The sequence below is a fragment of the Anser brachyrhynchus genome (genome assembly GCF_964034855.1).
Source record: "Anser brachyrhynchus genome assembly, chromosome: Z".
Classification (NCBI taxonomy): Eukaryota; Metazoa; Chordata; class Aves; order Anseriformes; family Anatidae; genus Anser; species Anser brachyrhynchus.
Genome location: NC_137697.1, coordinates 24574202 through 24591806, shown reverse-complemented (window position 1 = coordinate 24591806; position 17605 = coordinate 24574202). Strand labels below are relative to the sequence as shown.

General features: G+C 38.2%; 1 protein-coding gene across 13 annotated transcripts in view; it reads left to right on the top strand.

The window, feature by feature from the left end:
- GLIS3 (GLIS family zinc finger 3) overlaps positions 1-17605 on the top strand; it is a 191938-nt gene that overhangs the window by 8807 nt on the left and 165526 nt on the right. The window contains exon 2 of one of the 13 annotated variants that reach the window (XM_080574423.1): positions 535-17040. The exons of the other annotated variants lie outside the window; for them this stretch is intronic. Coding sequence (XP_080430549.1) covers positions 16773-17040 — 268 coding nt within the window. The 5' untranslated portion in view covers positions 535-16772. The remainder of the gene's footprint in view (positions 1-534; positions 17041-17605) is intronic. 13 annotated transcript variants of the gene reach the window in all.

The window sequence follows — 17605 nt, the reverse complement described above, 5'->3', positions numbered from 1 at the left end:
TCAGCAACATGTTGAGAATCTTTTATTTGCATGAAGACTATCTTTATCTTGTATAAGGATGCAAAGCTTCGAAAGAAAAGGATTTTTAGAAAGGTTGCCACCTCAAGTCACATGAACAGAAACTGTTACACTTCTGTGCATGACAAGAACCTAGAGCACACTGTGTTTTCTCACAGTGGAGAAAAAAAGCGAGTCTTGACAGGCACTTGTGTACGTCTCTGACTTCAACTGTTTTACTTCCTGTGTGGTACTGAATGTATGATGTGCATTCTAGTACTGTTTTGTGTGTCCAAAAAAGAAAATAGTATAATGGTGGATTTTTTTTTCAGTACAGAAAAATGTGAGAGTAAATTGTTTTTGTTGCTAAGAATGTACACTTTTGTCTTCCCAAATTAGGTATTTTCACATAGAAATTAGGTGCAAACTGCAAGCATAACAGTACACGTATTTGACGTTCGAAATCTACAGTGTCTCATTACATTTGGTATGTCTATTTGACCACTTTTCGTGAATAATTGCTTCCACACATTATAGGTTTACTCAGACTTTGAAAGCAGATCTCTATTGACACTAGCTGCTATGGTGAAAAAGAATTGGAGAGACATCAGGTAAAAACGAGCAGAAACGTTTGAGAACAGCAAAGGAAGACAGAAGACTGAAATGTGGTCAGCATTTGTCTTCAGCTTCTCTTTTCAATGAAGAAGATCTTTTGAGAGGTCTTGTAATGAAAAACTATACCAAAAAAATTCTAGCTTTCTACTGCATGTTCTGTTAATAATGTAAATTTGAAAAGAAAGTCTGATCTTCAGGTGGTTCACATTAGAACTGCCCTTTAAATGTAATGATGCCCAGGCAATGTTATTTATTCAACGATGTATTACTTAGCTTATCTGCTCTGAATACGCATATCTGAATAGTATTTCATCTTCTAGAAAATCTAGTAGCTGTTCTTATTGCTTGTCTTTTTCACTCATCTGTATGGACAACAATTTTGTGAGCATGAGCTGGAGGATGTTCAGGCACATCCTGAGTGCTGTCGTGTCTAACATACTAATAAAAATCTCAAATCTTTTGGAAAATAACACATTTTCTGACTGCCAACATGTTCAACACCTGTACCTGCTTTCTCTTACTCTGGGAATGAAATTGTATGTTTTTGAACTCCATCAAGAGGTATTAAAAACAAACACATTGCTGCTGATTTAGGTAGTTACTGGAGTTGGCTGCTGAAAAGGAAAGCTTATCTTTTTCCCTCAGCATTACCTAGTAGGGTCCACTGGGGACAGAGGAGGGTCAGGTCCTGGGGGAGCTGGATCCTTGGTCTGAAACACTGTGATCATACATAGATATTTATGGAAGCTTATTTGAGGCTTAGTAGTAGATTTTCCTGTCATGTTAGACAATACACTGCAGTCTTAAAGCTACTCAAATCTGCCTGATAGAGAATTTCCACTGTGGTAGGAATTCTCCAGTGAGGTGCTTACTGTTCATGGAGGTGGTGTAGCTGCTCCACCTCCAGCCAGTGTTCCCATAACCTGGTGGAGAGGTCCCACAAGGACACAGGAAGTGGGGTGGCAGCATGTCATCATGGCTTTTGGTCTTCTTTCTTTATATGTTTGTGGTTTGACCTGTTATATCTGGCAAGACTTTCTAGAAGTTACAAGCAGCTCTCAGACATGGCAGCCATAGCCACTCCCTTTTGCCCCTTTCTCTCTAGCAGCAGATGATGCTTCATGCATAGTCCAAGCCTTGGAAGTCAGTCTGGCCTTTTGTTCCACTCTGGTTGCTCTACCAAAACTGTTTTGTACTCAGTGTGTGGGTATGTGACTGAGGCTGTGTTATAGCTGTGAAGAGTTGACATGAAAATACTTAAGATGGGGCATGAGGAAGATAATCTGGACATATGCAGGTAAAAGAGAATGCTTACTGGCATTTAAAGAAACTAGCCATTAAAGAAACTTATGCAGATATCTATTGATCCCTTTTGCTGTACATTTTATGGCCATTATAAAGACAGTTGTCATCTTCCATTTCTGTGATTTCTACAAAGTTGTGTTTGCCTTTAGATGAAAAATCTTTGTGTATTTTATTTCCTATTATGGTTTTCTTGCAAATGCAACTACAATTTTTTTTTTTCCTGGTAAAATATCTGATAAGATAGAATTCATGTTTCCTATACAGGATCATTAGGACTCTTCCTTAACCTAGAAATATTGATAGACATGTTAAATCTTGTGGCTGTTTTTTTGTTTTGATATTTCAGTTTATTTTTAATCATGTGTGTGGTTTTGTTGTTGTTGTTGGGGGGGCTCTTTATTTGTTTTTTGTTTGGTTGGATTTTTTTTTTTGCTTTCTGTGAGGAGAACCAGCTGCAGCACTTCTAAGCTGTGTGAGAACTGTGAACTTGGTCAGGAAGGATTATTCGTCTCCAGTGGCCAAGAGAGCCTTGTTTCACTTTTGAACAGTAACCACACAGGTCTGTCAGGCTTGTTATGTGCAGAAGTGTTAATCAGTAAGCAGCTTGAGCCACACTTGAAATCTCTTCTACATACTTATTTTGCTCTCTAGTACTGTTTTTTTATGTGTCAGTTGGCGCAGTCTGAAAACAAGTTGTTCATCAGTATTCTGTGCAGTTCCTTATGCAGAAAGCTTGACTCAGGCCTTATTTTCTTTTTCAGCTGTTTTCTTTAATCAACTTTCAGCAGTTTTTAAGCCTATTTATTGACGATGTTTAGGTACAGCAAGGTGTTTAAGTGATAATGATCTTAGCTGTATCCAGCATGACAGATTTTCCAGCTTTGCATATACTTCAGTCGCCTTGACATGCTTGAAAAGGAACACAAGGCCCATCAAGGCAAGGAAATCATTAATTGCAGTTCTGGTGATCGTTGGGGAGAACCATTCTTGAGCCAACAGGGATGGGTCTTGATGGATTCTTCTGTCCTGACCAGGAGTTTCCAAAATGGCATAGGTGAGGATGTGAGAGTCCTCAAGTTTAATTCATGAACTAGTTTTAGGGGTGGGATGAAGAGACTGATTGCAATTCTGCTTGTGTTTGAGGAGGTTCTCTGTGGATCTTGGCATGCCTTTATAGGATATACAAGAGGTTTCTTTCATTTTAATGTAAAAGGCGGTATATAGATTCCTATAGCAAGACATACCTTTGGAGTGGTTGTTGCAGATTTATTTGTTTTATTTTTCCATCTCTCATGTTTCAGCCATGGCTTAACTCCTGAACACAAATGGTGTTCAGGCAATTTACAGTGACTTTGACTCTGTACTTTTAGAGTCTCTATCTTAACCATTCAAAACTTTTTTTTTTTTTTTTAAGAAGAAAATACTGAAGAAAATGAAAATAGTTAGTGATATCAAAATGCATATTGGACAATGTGTTATAAAGGCCTGAGGCAACTTACAAAAATTCCCTGGAGAGTGTTAGGCTTAATGCCAGAAGGGATCAACTTTACACAGGAGCTGTAAAATCCCTCAAGAGTATTAGGCATATTGCCAACACTTACCCATTCTGTGTTAAGAGTTTAATGTAACTACTCTTCTACTTTTATCCTGTGCTTTGTGGGCTTGGACAGTATGCTTTAAAGTGAATTGCAGCTACCTAAAATACAACGAAAAATATAGTGAAAGGGTACACTAAGGGGTAGGTCACATATTATAATTTTCTTAGACAAAATATTATTCTTTTAAGCTGGAACAAGCCAACTGAAGGTGATGGACTGTATTTATCATCAGCTTTATGACACCTGCTTTCACTGTGACAGCTTGCTGTTCTTAATAGCATCCAAAGAGTCTCTCCAGCTGGAAGGCTACAAAGAAAGCAGGGGCAAGCTGGATGGGGAAGGCTACACTACACTTGCAGCTTCTGGTGGAGATCTCAGTATGCCTTTGATATAAATTGCATGTCCTGAGAAAAATTCCCAATGGACAAAATCAGGTGGCACCTACCTTCTTGAGAGGGTGACTCTTTGAGGAACATAGCATCTCCTTTCTTCTCTCCTTCATTTGGTCCTCACTGCTGCACACCTCTTTGATGCTGGTGAACAGGAAACATGTGGATTGCCTGCTTTGTTTTAACTGCTCTCTCCTACCCCTCTCATCCAGGAAACAATGTAAAGAGAAGCTGCTCTTCTGACATCTGTTCAGTACCTAAAGTGCAAAATTAGACTTCTTTTTACTTTTAGCATTCTCACACAGTTGTAAACATTGGAATGATATATTTTTTTTCTGAGAATAACAGTGGGAGTAGTTGTCCACTCTGATGAGGTTCTTTTATTCTCTGTTTTACTTATTGCTGGTGTTTCTGCGTCTAAGTTTGATAATTAGTTCTGCCTCAGAGTTCAACAGAGCTAGGGAAAGTAGTATGACTTTTTGAAAGTCCATGTTGACATGTTTGAACTTTGTCTTAGCTTGCACAATAAACTGTCTTAAAGTGTATCTGACCTGTTTCTCACTGGGTTATAAATAGCATGCACATTCTCCTTTGTCTGCATTTCTGTACCACCTATCACTTCCAGGGTAAAATTCACCTCATGCCAGTGAGCTGCTTGCAGGAATTGCATGTGACTTTCTACTTGAGTTACTGGATCATGCCCTTCAGTGTGAAATATAAGAGTGTAGGTCGTCCTTTCATCAGACTTCAGATGCCAGCTCAATATGTATTGGGTGCAACAGATGGGACATGGCGAGGAATGCTGAGATCCTGATGTGAAAACATGGCTCAGTTGATGTTATTGTCAAAACTTGGCATTTGCATAAGCATGCCAGATTTTATTTTTTCCTGGTCTCCGCTGCAGTGCTTGTTGCTGGAGCTTCTTGGATTGTTGTGTGCCATTTTAGCTTCATGTCCTGCTATTCCCCCTCTCCCCTTTCGTCTCTTTTCTCTTTTTGGATTCCCAGTGATGGCCATGTTAGCCCAGTGACAGACACAACCACTACTGCATCCTCTGGCATTATTGGAATGCAAGTCACGATGGCAGGGATGAAAATATAAAACATCGTGATGGGTGTGATATAAATGTCTAAAGTGAATACGTACTTCAGGGCATTATTCTCTCTGAAACCAACAAAACATCTTTAATGCGCTAGAGAGTGTAAGACACCAGAGCAAATATACTGCCATGACATGCCTGGTGCAGTCTTTTGTACAGAATTGGTATGAACCACAGCAGTCAAATGTGGTTTTCATCTTTTATTTCCCATGACAAACTTGTTGGGTAAACAGAGTGATGGCAAAATAGTAACTATTGACTGTCACCAGCAAAACTGTTGATTGATGGTAATGTGGTGTAAGTTCTGTGTTTCAGCACAGAACTCAGAACTCCTCAGTTCTAGGAGGTAGTAGTGGTTTTGGTGGAGTGTTACAGGGCCACATTTGCTGCTGCAGCTAATTAACTGTTAAACTATCTGTAGGTGTTGGAAGTCAATTCCATAATCCCTCCAAGATGGGAAAGGGGCATAGGGAACTGCCTTCACAGATGATGAAAGGCAGAAGGACCTGGGGCAGGAGCAGTGAATGAGGTATTTCCTTCTTCAAGCCCTTTCCCTCAGTCTTGTGATACAGAGTCCAGCTGAGACATAGGAAAAAGCACTTGATTAGACAATATTCTCCACTTGCCTCTGTAAATGGATGAATTAGAACTTTTCCTTGTGATAAAAATCTCAGTTTGTCGAAGTTTTATATGGTCAGTTCTATAGATGCAGGGCAGTTGATAAAATCAGTGTTTTAAGCTGCTTTCCCCAGGGTATAGAGCAAAACATATCCCTAAGTAGTCTAAGCATTTGACACATTAATAGGATGAAGTGGAATATGGTTATTTTTTGCTACTGCTGTCTTTTCACAAAAAATGGATTTTTAAAGCCTTTTTGACAAGATGATCAGAGGGAGGAATTTCTTTCTGGAGTAATCATCCTGTTTTGTGGTTGAAACTCCTCTCGTGAAGTTTATTGTCTCCATTCAACTCCTCTCATGAATTTTATTGTCTACTCAGGAAGAACCAGTTAGGACATTAGCAAATGCTTTGTTAATCTGGTGTCTTAAACTTTCTTTTTCTGTTGTGGGTGCATATTATTTAGATTTGAAAGAACAAATGATAGCTCTGCAGTAGGTTTCTTCTAACAGGATATTTTAAATAGCATACATTGGCAGTCATTGTAGCTTGTTATCCTACTTGTTCTATAGCAAGGCTGTAAATTTTCATACATTACATTTCTAGAGACTGACCTTCAGGAGAAATTAGGTTGATTGATTAAATAGTGAAGTGCTTCTGAAATAATGGAAGATATTTGTATGTTTAATTGGTTACTCTGACTTGCAACAGGCTTCATTGATGTAGTTCTGTACTTTTGAGCTTGCTCTCTTCCTCTGTCTGTGTCCAAAAACATCCCTAAATGGTTGCAGTGAAGTTTTCCGAAGGAAGCTAGTTTTCAGATAAAATCCGTTCTCATGCAAACGTATAGCTGTTTGCATGCAAACGATATATGTGTCAGCATGTGATTGATTAAAATTTCGTATATGGGTAAATTTAGCAATTGCATGTGTTGTTTCCAACACAAACCCATGTTTGTATACATGACCTTTTTTTGTTCTTTGTTTTGTTTTTGGTTGGTTGTTTTTTATTTTATTTTTTTCCCCTTTTGGAAGCACACAACGTGAGTTCTGTAAAATTTCGCCTTAAAATTGGACAGCTTCTTTGGGACTCTGCATGGGCAACTGAAAGTAGAAGAGGGCTGGTGCATGTAAGAAGAGCATACCATCAGTCAGTTACTGTAGCTTTGGCTTTCTTGACAATAGCAAATATTTGTTGTGAAAAAATGTACAGGTATGTCTAATACTGATACTGGTAAGTGATTTCTATATCTGTCTGGTATAGATCTGCTAACCATTATCTTCCTATATAAGAGGTTTCAAATGATAATGAGATTCTGTCTACAATGCATTGTTAAGCTTTAATGAGCTAAGACATCTCTTGAGGTTTGTCAATTTAACCATGACTCTGACATTTTGTCTGAGGATGACACTGAGCTGAGAGGTCAGGAGAAGAGACATGCCTTCCCTAGTTATTGTTATTATAAAAAAAAAAACAGCTACTGCATCACATTATCATTGTAAAATCCCTGAAAAGGGAACAGGTTGCCCAGAGAATTTGTGGATGCCCCACTCCTGGAGGTGTTCAAGGCCAGGTTGGATGGGGCTTTGAGCAACCTGGTCTAGTGGGTCGCATCCCTGTCCATGGCAGGGGGATTGGAACTACATGGTCTTTAATATCTCTTTCAACCTGAGCCATTCACTGATTTTGTGATTTTATGAAAGCATTTTGGCATGACAGATAGCCCTCCAGGTGTTCATACGGTGGGTGGCTAGTGTCCTGGAAGACAGATATCCCAGGGCATGCATCTCCTATTGGCACTCACAGTGCGTGATGTTCTGCTAGAGAGAAGAGCTGGTGTCCCGGCTGGCCCATGGTAGCTGTGTACACCAATGAGGAAACTTCAGCTTTCCTTCCTGAACTTTCCCCTTGGAAATGTACTCCAAAACCACATGAATTTAGATCTCTAAAAGGATACCAAATCTTGCTTCAGCAAAATCCCTGTTGGAATCAGTGGTGGTTTTGTCCAATTCAGAACTTCATGTTTGTTCTGCAGTAAAGGGATTTCTTTGCACATTGATGTGACTCCTGTCTTCATGGTCAGCATTATTTTCAGACCTTTACTCTTCTCGGATGGCAGATCAATAGGGGAAAATGTTATTTTCTTTCCTTTATGTTCAGGAAAGGCTGCTTTGACTGATGTTGCCGTATTACTATTAATTTTTGAATCAAATAAAGCCTTAACAATAAGGATTTTATTGGAGATGAATATGAAGAAGAAAGGATATTTAAACAATGATGGATGGATGCCGTACTTTACAAGTACATACGCTTTTCATTTCCACCTCCTTGTAGTGTCTGCCTCTTTTTTCTTTAAAAAAAGGCATTGGAAGGGCTTGACCATTGTTACACGATCTGTATTTCATCTTCATGACAATGACCTCCACCAGACTGAAATTTGTCCCCCAGTCCTGAAATTGTACTAGGGGTCTCCAGCACAGCTCACAGTGGGATAATGCTCTTTCACTGCAGTCTCATGGAACCAGTGTTGTGTCATCTGCAGGAGAATTCATCCTCTTCTGCTTTTAGAAAAGCTTGGGGTGATTCCTGCCTTGAATGAGGGAAAAATCCTATATAGAATCTAGATGAGCAGAATTAATACATGGCATTAAGGCTTCCTCCCAGAAATGTTTAACAGTAGATTAAAACTTTCAGTGTGGCAAAAGGACCCTGTCAAGCTTGCGAGTTGGAAATGACTAGCTTTAAACTCTTTTTTCCCCAAAATTTTTCTTTGCCTTTTTTTTTTTTAAGTAGTTCAAGATAATGATCAAAATGTAAAGCATTAAATTTAGCACATGTAATTTTCTGAGTCTGTTGCCCATAAGTGTTACAGCTCTTCTGAATAGTACCATCAAGGACCATCATCTCAGTGCAATATCTGATTCAGTACCTCTGGTGGTTAATGGAGATAACAACTGTTAATGTCAGTGATGGAGAATGCTGGCTGGGCATTATACAGTAGATATGCCAAGACTTTTTTTTTTAAGTTTTCCAAATAAGCCATTTTAAAAATCAGGGCAACAACTATAGAGTTAACTTATTGTAATGAGAAAAGTGAGAGAAGAAAAGTGAGAAAAGAGAAGAGGAGAAATCAAAATGTTCATGCGTAACTCCCACAAGGTCTCACATGGACTCCTTGCTTGAAACCAGTGTAGAGGCTTGGGTGGGGCAGCAAGCCCTGTCCAGCCTGCTCCGGTCCTTTGCAAAGCCTTTGTCTCCATCTCCCCTGAGATGTGGCTGTCCATCCACCTGCTGTTTCTCCACGGCTCCATCCTGGCACCCTGCCATACCCTACAGTCTGCCCAGATGCTTCTCCCTGTGGCAGCCCAGGAGCACCCAGGGGTAGGAAGGGTCTCACTTCCCCTAGGGTGAGCATGGCCCTGCCCCTCCTACCCAAGTGAGCCCTTGGCACAGGAGCACACCACTTGTGGCAGCACTGCCACTGCCCTGCTGCGCTTTCAGGAGTTGCAGGGTGGGAGACGTGTTATCATATCATTTCCAAAAAAGGATTCCATTTAAACCGATTAGGTTTTATTAACATTATAATGTATTCAGTTTGCATTGGTTGTAAGCACCAAGAGTGAGGGTCTCGTATGAGCAGTAATGAAATCACATAGGTTCCCCCATTCAGGTGGTATTCAGTACTGACTAGACTTGGAAATGGAGAGATGAAAAGGTTCTCTGTTTGCTTCTTGTGGTTATGATGAACGTTTCTCTTTATTTCACATGTATTGTTCTTCTATTTATTTTGCTTCTTTTCTTTACTTGAATGAGGAGTATAAGCCTAAACTGTGTGCTTTTGGCAAGTGTTATATCCTGTCTTTTACACACACAAAAAAATCTTTACAATATAGGAACACAGTTTGTCTCTGTCTAATTCCAAGACTGAAAAGGCTTTGGGGTAACCAGGAATTTTACTATGAATGGCTTAGAAGCATCTAAAACCAAGTATTTTGAAAGGTAAAAAAAAAAAAAAAGAAAAAGAAACTTCTGAGTAGCATGTTTACTTAAATATAGAAAGAGAATAGAACCTTACTGAACAGGCACTGGTGAAAAAACAGAATACATTTTCATATTTGCCTGAATTAATAATACATGTTTGATTTGAATACCATTCTTATATGACAGACAGTCATCATCTTTGCTAACATTATCAACATGAAGTTTACTTTGGCAACTAAATATAGCTTAATTGTATAACATACACTTTAATATCCTTATTCTGTCCTACTCATGTATTTTCAGTGGCTTATTTCAAAGGATAAATCAAGAGTTCAGTAGCAGCATATATGATCTAGGTTGAACTTACATTTATTATATACTACTGTTTGAACATCTGTTACTAAATCTGCAGTTGGCTTTCAAGTTCCAGCTAACCAAACTATAATTGTTCTGTCATTAATCAGCACTCTCAAAATAATTTTTGTTTTTTGTTTGTTTGTTTGTTTGCTTGTTTTTTAAACTGCTGACCAGGCATTGGTGTCAATTAATTAGTGAAATGAATCTTTTAGTGCAGTCCACACTGTTTCTTGTGGCTGTTTTGATGCTTTTGTCAATAAAAGAGGACTGCTTAAATATATGTTTGTTTTAACATTTGGATGTAAAATGAGTGGACTTTCAAATAAGGGGGAATATTTAAAATATATTCTGTAGCTTAAAAGGAGCCCTGTTCATCTGGGGACCTTAAGGCCATCTGGAAAATGACCTTCAATAACCTGTGCACACTTCCTGTCTGACTCCTGAGCAGTGGGAAGGCTACTGCTACTGTCTGCTTCTTCTTCACCTGTGCTGGAGCTGCAAGGTGTTTTTTTGTCCACTCCATCAATACCTAGACTCTTGCTATCTTTCATGCATAACCTAAAGTGTTTTTTTGGCTTCTATTTTGGTTTCTTATGGTGCTAGCATCTTTCCTATCTTGCATATATTTTCTCGACTGCTTTCTTCATTGCTGTCCAATCTGGTTGCACTTCTGATTTCCATATGAAAAGCCATTTGTTTTTGAAAGTATCATGTGTGTTCATAAGGGAACATGAGAATTTCCACTCTGAACCATGAGTGTATCTCACTGAGATTAATGGGTTCATGTAATAGGAATTTTGTTTCTTGCATCCTGATTGGTTGCAGTGGAAGTAATTGTTATTTAACCACACTTCGTTTGATATGAAGGTGAGAGAAGAAGTAAAGAAGTCATCATGAAAGATTTGGGAATCACTGGATGCATTTTAGGAGAGGGAAGAGAAATAAGGAAATTACTTTTACACAAATATTAATATTCATAGATGTTTATTCATTTGTGGTCATACAAATGCCGGACACTATTCACAGCCCAGTGAAACTGTCAATTTTTGGTAAGTCTTTATTTCTGTTAACTTGGATGGGGAGCATTTTTTTCATGAAACAGCTTTGTGTGAGTAATAGTCAAACTGCTAACTTTGACTGGAATCCCGTGTAGGACCAACACCATTAATTCTTTACATTTTTTTTGTATGGCTGTTTTGAATTCCTTTCTTACAAAAGAAAAATAGTTTTTGTTTTGTTTTGTTTTTGCTAAATATGGAAGATGCCGAAGGCTTTGAAACTTTCATTGGCCACATGGCAAGTCCTGTGCAGAAATTAAGTAGAGTTGATTTCTCAGTGGGATGTTAAGTTTACTGCTGGTTTGAAAAGTGAAACAGATTTGACTTTGCCTTGGGAAATACTTGAAAAACAAATTAGATAAGACAGTTCATGGGCCTGGTTAGCAGCTGGAAAACTTTTCATCTGTTTCACACAGCTCACTGAATGGGGGTAAACAAGGGCCACTCTTCCTAATGAGCTGGGATGGTGGAGAAGTTCTGGTGACCCTAGCACCACAATTGAGTGTCCTTTCCTTCCATGCCTGTTCTTCCACTAAGCCATTCTAAAAATCAGCATGCTTGTGCAGTGTGTGCCTTGGAACTTCAACCATTACCTCAGATAACCCTGTCCTTTTGTATCTCCTCTGCACCCCTGTTACCTTTCTGCGGCTCAGGCCCTGACAGTTATGTCAAGTAGATAGAAGACTGGCTCATGTAAAGAGCAATTACAGTAAGTTGTAATTTTGTGAGATGGAGAAACTGAAACCTGGGGCTCTTTCATTTATGAAACAAACAAAAAATCTTCAATGATGAGCCTAATATGAAAAATAAGTTTAAATAGGTCTTCTTTTTATTTTTTTTTCCCTGACAGACAATTATTATCTGATACAGAAAGTGTTGTAGTGGCAGATGCTAGTCCCATTTCACAAACTAAGTACTACACTGTGGAAATCTCTTTGTAAAATTAAGTGCTAATGAAAATGAAAATGAAAACATTTTCATCACAGAAAATGAAAATGTCAGTATATGTAGAGCAACTGGGACTAAAATTTGTAAGTGTAGGTTGAATATGGGTGTTTCTCTCTTCTGAACACAGCTCTTGATTCAAGTTTAGCAAGCATTTGTGCATTTGTGTTGGTTGTAAATATACATTCAGATTAGATTTATGAACCTGCACAAATACTGAAGGCATTTTTATAGCTTTAGATCTAAATATTCTGTAAATTGAGAAAGAACTCTTATGACTAGTGGATTTTGACAACTGGATTTTCCAGTTGTTGTACGCTGACATTTGTAAAGGCAAAAATTAATAATTTTTTTGGGAAGTCATATGGCTGAAATATTCTCAGCATTCAAATCCAAAGCTAAATGCACAAGTCTTCCCCCCAGAAGAAGGAAACAAACAAACAAAAAAAACATTCTTTTGTGTGCATTCTGCAGAAGATTGTTGAGGTCGTGGATAACTGGTGCTGAGGAGAAAATCTGGACCACTTTGCACTGGTGACTCTGTACAAGGCCTTGCAAGTAGATCAGCCCCAGTGCTCGCTGAAGAGATCTGAAAATATGAGCTGGGAAGGTCTTTCTACATATCTCTGTCTCCCAGTAGTCATTCAAGTGGGGGGTTGTACATTGTTAACAGAAAATGTTGCATGAATGATCCCTGACTCCAGCATTAGATTCTTCTTTGATACGGAGAGATTTTTGATTAACCTCTTCCATTGAGAGGTGGTAGGTCTGTGCAGCTGGAAAGACATTTCCTCTAGATGGTAACAACGTCTTCTGTGAAAGGGTGAAGGATGAAAGTTTGTTGGAACAGTTTGTGTTTTAGTCTTTGCAAAGAAATCATAGAAATTTTATTAGAAAATACTAGACTTCGATAGATTCTGGGAAAATATGTCTGTATTGCGTATTTCTGGAAAGTGTTGAAAGTGTAGGAAAAAAATTAGGTTTTAGAGTTTTAGACTAATTTATTTCATTCATCCCAGTTAAATTTCATAACATGATATTCTTCACAGGAGAGATTTTGTTGAAATTAATGTGGTAAAAATAATGTTGAAAGAAAGTTAATTGTGTCTGTGTATGAGCAGCCAAATATAAGTCACTTACTAAAGAACAATAGTAACTTTGAAAGATAGGAGAAAAATAATGTATAGGAAGTTCTTCTTCATGACTTCTCTCAAATTTTTAGAGAGCCCCGGTTTATTTTAGAACAGGAAAAACAGACTGTTAAAAAGTGAAATAATAAGGTGTTGAAGACTGGTGACTGCAAACATTTAAATTTTATTTTTTTTTTTGAATTATCAAAAGAAAAAAACCTCAGCATTGGTATTTTCAGTCATCCATACCTAAATGCAAAAGGTACAATCTGTATTTCAAATTGCTTCATTAAGGTAAGTGAATTGCTCTCCTAATGCACTGTGGTAGGATTTGGTGTTTGATTTTCCTAACAACCTTTTTCATCCACTCTTCTGATACATTTTCTTACTGTTTACAGCATTTCTGTTTATTATGTATTTACACAGCAATATTTGCACCCATCATAAATGTATATGGACATAACTAAAGCAACATATTCAAAATGCAAGATGCAAACCTACTTTATTCCAAAGTGTAAGTAAATAAAATGGTAGACTTTTCCATTTTTTCCACAACTTTCCAAATTGTGTCCAGAAAATTAGAAGCCACTGATTCCTGCTGTGTGTTTGTGATGATATACTCATCACATGCCAGAGTATCCCCCTTGTATTAGAAAAATCCACGTGAAGTAACATATCTGTATTGTGTTCACGCCTGTTGACTTTGGTGGAAAATTACCATTTTAGCTGTAATACCATGGCAATTACAAAATTACCATTACCATTTTAGCTGTTTTCTCACTAACAATTCCACTTCAAGATATTCTGAGTCATTGCTAATACTGTATTTCCAAAAATCTGCTGCTGTTGCTGCACCAATGGATGCAGTCTACCATCTATGGATGTAGGACTGCAAATTACAGAAGTGCCTTTAATGTCCATACTGTGCCTGTTGCCATACCTCTTAGTTACCTATGTCTTCAGTATGTCTCTTTTCGTCTGAGATGAACCTGTGCTATGAATATTAATAAACATTTTGCAGATGTTACTGAGTCTTATTCAAATTTTGACACCATGATCCTTTGCATTAGGCTTGTGGTTGTATGTGCAGTGCAAATTCCGAGCACGAATAAGTAGTAGCACCTCTATATTAGCCTGTGGCAGGCATGGTGACTTTGTAGAGAAACAGGCTAGTCTTCGTTGTTTCCTATAGCTGGCAGTGTAAGTCAGATGCTCCATTGGGGAAGTGGTCCTTTAAAAGACGCAGGGAAATCAAATGAGATGGAGGTTGGTGGTAAGTGTAACTTCTGCTTTTGATCTCTCAGTGATTGTTTTCTTCCTTCTACTCTATCTTCTCCTATTCTTGTGCTCTGGTTATTTCCCCATCATTGCTACCTTTGTTTATGGGACTTTTCAAAGCACTGTTCAAATTCCTCTTCAGTTTCCAGTTTCTTTAGAGTGTGAGTGCTGTCACAGTAGCTCTTCATCATTAAAAGCAGCATTGTTCTGCTGTTAAAAATACGTACTTTACATATAGCTGCAGAAAGACACAGATACAGTACAGTTACAGCTAGTGTAGGAAATCTGAATAATTGAAGGTTTATTCTTGTACAAGAAGACAATGATTTTTTTTTTCCATTCAGTGTCTTTTATTACTTCATCTTTTGCTTCTGTATAAGACTGATAAAAATTCATTTGGGTGTCAGAGCTGGTAGTGTGTGAAGGGGTACATGTGGGAGGAAGAGGGAGGACAAAGTGTACGTGGCGTGTGTCTAGTTAACCGCAAAATAATTCTGCCAGTAGGACAAAGGAATTATGCTGCTAATTGCACTGCTTCCAGCCAAGGGGAACAACAAGGACCAAATCTGTGTAAATGACAGTTAGGTTACTCGAGCTGTTTTGCATATCTGTACCTCCTGAGGTAAAAGCACTGTGGAAGTATTACCTAATTATATAATTAATTTTTATGATTGTATATATGGATACAATGTAATGTTTTGCTATTGTTGGCAAGAAGGATTGTTCCTCAAAGTTTGCAGGTCGCGCTAGCAAGATGCAGTTTTCTATTTTTTCTATATTTTACTTCCTATCATACTTTATTTTCTGTTTATTAATTTATATTCTATTGTACTTTTTTAATAAAGAAAAGTATATTTTCTATACTTTCCTGTACTTCACCACTATCTGGCTTTGTCTAGACCAAACACTGCAGGGCCTGCAAGTCCAGCACTTGCTGGACTGTTTGTTTTTCTTTTGTTTGACACTGAGAACAGCATAGCTGTGTTAGTCTGTTACTGCATGTTGCATCGTATATTTTCTCCTCTGAGATATGAATTTTGATAATCTCATTGCCTCGTACATTAAAAGGCAACGCAGACAACTGGAAGCAAAATATGCAGACCCAGCTAGCTGCACTCCGAAGTGTCTGTATCTTTCGCAAAAAGATAAAAAAAAATAAAAAAAAAAGGATGACAATTTCTTTGTGGAAGCCAAAAGGCAATACAACTTAGGCTAGAACCTCCACCTTACAAGAAAAAAGACCTTGCACTTTGTTTATTCCTTGTAAATATCATAAAGCACAACATACCCTGCAGAACAAATTCAGTGTTATAACACATTGGGCAATTCATACTCTTACAGAGGTAGGGGGTGTAAAGCACCTAGAAAGTATCTGAATTTCTATTTTTTCTTGTGTTTACAAAATGCACTCAGGAAAATGAAGTTTCAAAACACACAACAATGAGCTTGAATTTACCATAGCCACTCACGCATTTATTTGTGCATATTTATTTTTTGCTTCTCAAAAACCTTCAGCACTGGCATCACTTGGACTGATCCTGAGGTCTGAATGCAGTGGAAGTGAAACTTTATCAACACTTTTGGAAATCTCATTTTACATGTACAGAATTAGAGGTAAGGAACAAGAGCAGTGTAGGCATGAAACAAGTTTGTGCTCAAGTGCTGCCAAGAACTTCTGTATATAGGGTACTGGACAGAGCAAATTGCCTGTTATTGTAGGCATGAAACAATGGACCTTCTCACATGTCTCCAGTGGTCGCCTTGAGTTGGGTTCTTGCATATCTGCACTGGAGATATGCAAGATTTTGTTCTTCTAATACTGAGGAATATGAGCAACTCGTGTAAAAATAATTAAAAAAATCAGTAAAATTATTTTCATACACTAAAGCACTATGGAAATATTACCTAATTATATAATTAATTTGTATGATTGTATATACAGATACAATGTAATGTTTTGCTATTATTGGCAGCATGCAAAACTGTTTAAAGATACTTCACAGACTTTCTGGTTTTTAAATAAGTATTGTTGACTCTGAATTACTATAGAAAGGTTTTGTGAGCACCAACTTTTGAGTTTTCATGTAAAGAAATTAGGGATAAACTCACCAAAAGTAGTTCTGCAGCTCTAATAGTTTTTTTTTTTAACCAGATTTCATATTTTTCCGTTGTCTGTAGATGGTTTGCATTACATGCAGAGAATTTCCAGAATAGTGCTGATGTTTGCCTGGAAGAGCTAGAACCATGGGAAAAAAAGTCCTTTTTGAGTGGTAACTTGAGCTAAGGAGCCCATTTGGTCCACCAGTGCCTTGTCCTCAGTGGGTACCTGCAGGCATGTGGTTAGCTTCAGGTATGGCTGTCCCTGGTAAGTCCGGACCCCATCTGCTCTGTCTTCAACACCAATGATGGACACTGGGATCTCAGGTGCCCTGAGTTTGAGGACTGTGACTGCTGTAATGATAAGCTCCTGGCCAGCTTTGAACTTGTGTGGGACTTGCTGCTCCACCTGGATGCATAAGTCTATGGGGCCCAATGGGATTCATCCCAGGGTACTCAAAGAGCTGGCTGATGTTATCACAAGCCTGCTCTCAATTATTTTTCTATGGTCTTGGGAATCTGGAGAGGTCCCATTTGACTGGAAGCTAGCAAACGTTCCAATTTTCAAGAAAGGTAAGAAAGCAAACCACAGTAATTGCATGCCTCTTAGTCTCACTTCAGTGTCTGGTAAAATTATGGAGAAAACTCTTTGACTTATTGGAAGATACCTGAAGGACAATGAAGTTATTGGTTATAGCCAACATGGCTTCATTAGGGGAAGGTTCTGCTTAATGAATTTAATTTCCTTTTATAATAAGGTCACCCACCCAGTTGACCAAGGGAAGACAGTTGATGTGATCTTTTTGCATTTTAATAAAGCTTTCAATATGGTTTCTCACAGTATCCTTCTGGACAAAACATAGATGAATACAGCTAGATGAATACATAATGTGATGGGTGAGCAATTGATTGACAGTTTGGACTCAAAGGTTTATAGTAAAATGGTGGTTACATCAGGCTGGCAGTCAGTCACTAGTGAGGTTCCTCAGGTTCCTCAGGGTTCCATTTGAGGGCCAGTTCTCTTTAATGTTTTTTAAACAACTTGGGTGTAGGACTTGAAGGCGAACAGAGTAAGTTTGTGGATGACACTAAATTGGGAGAAGCTGTTGACTCCATTGAGGTTGGTGAGGCCTTGCAG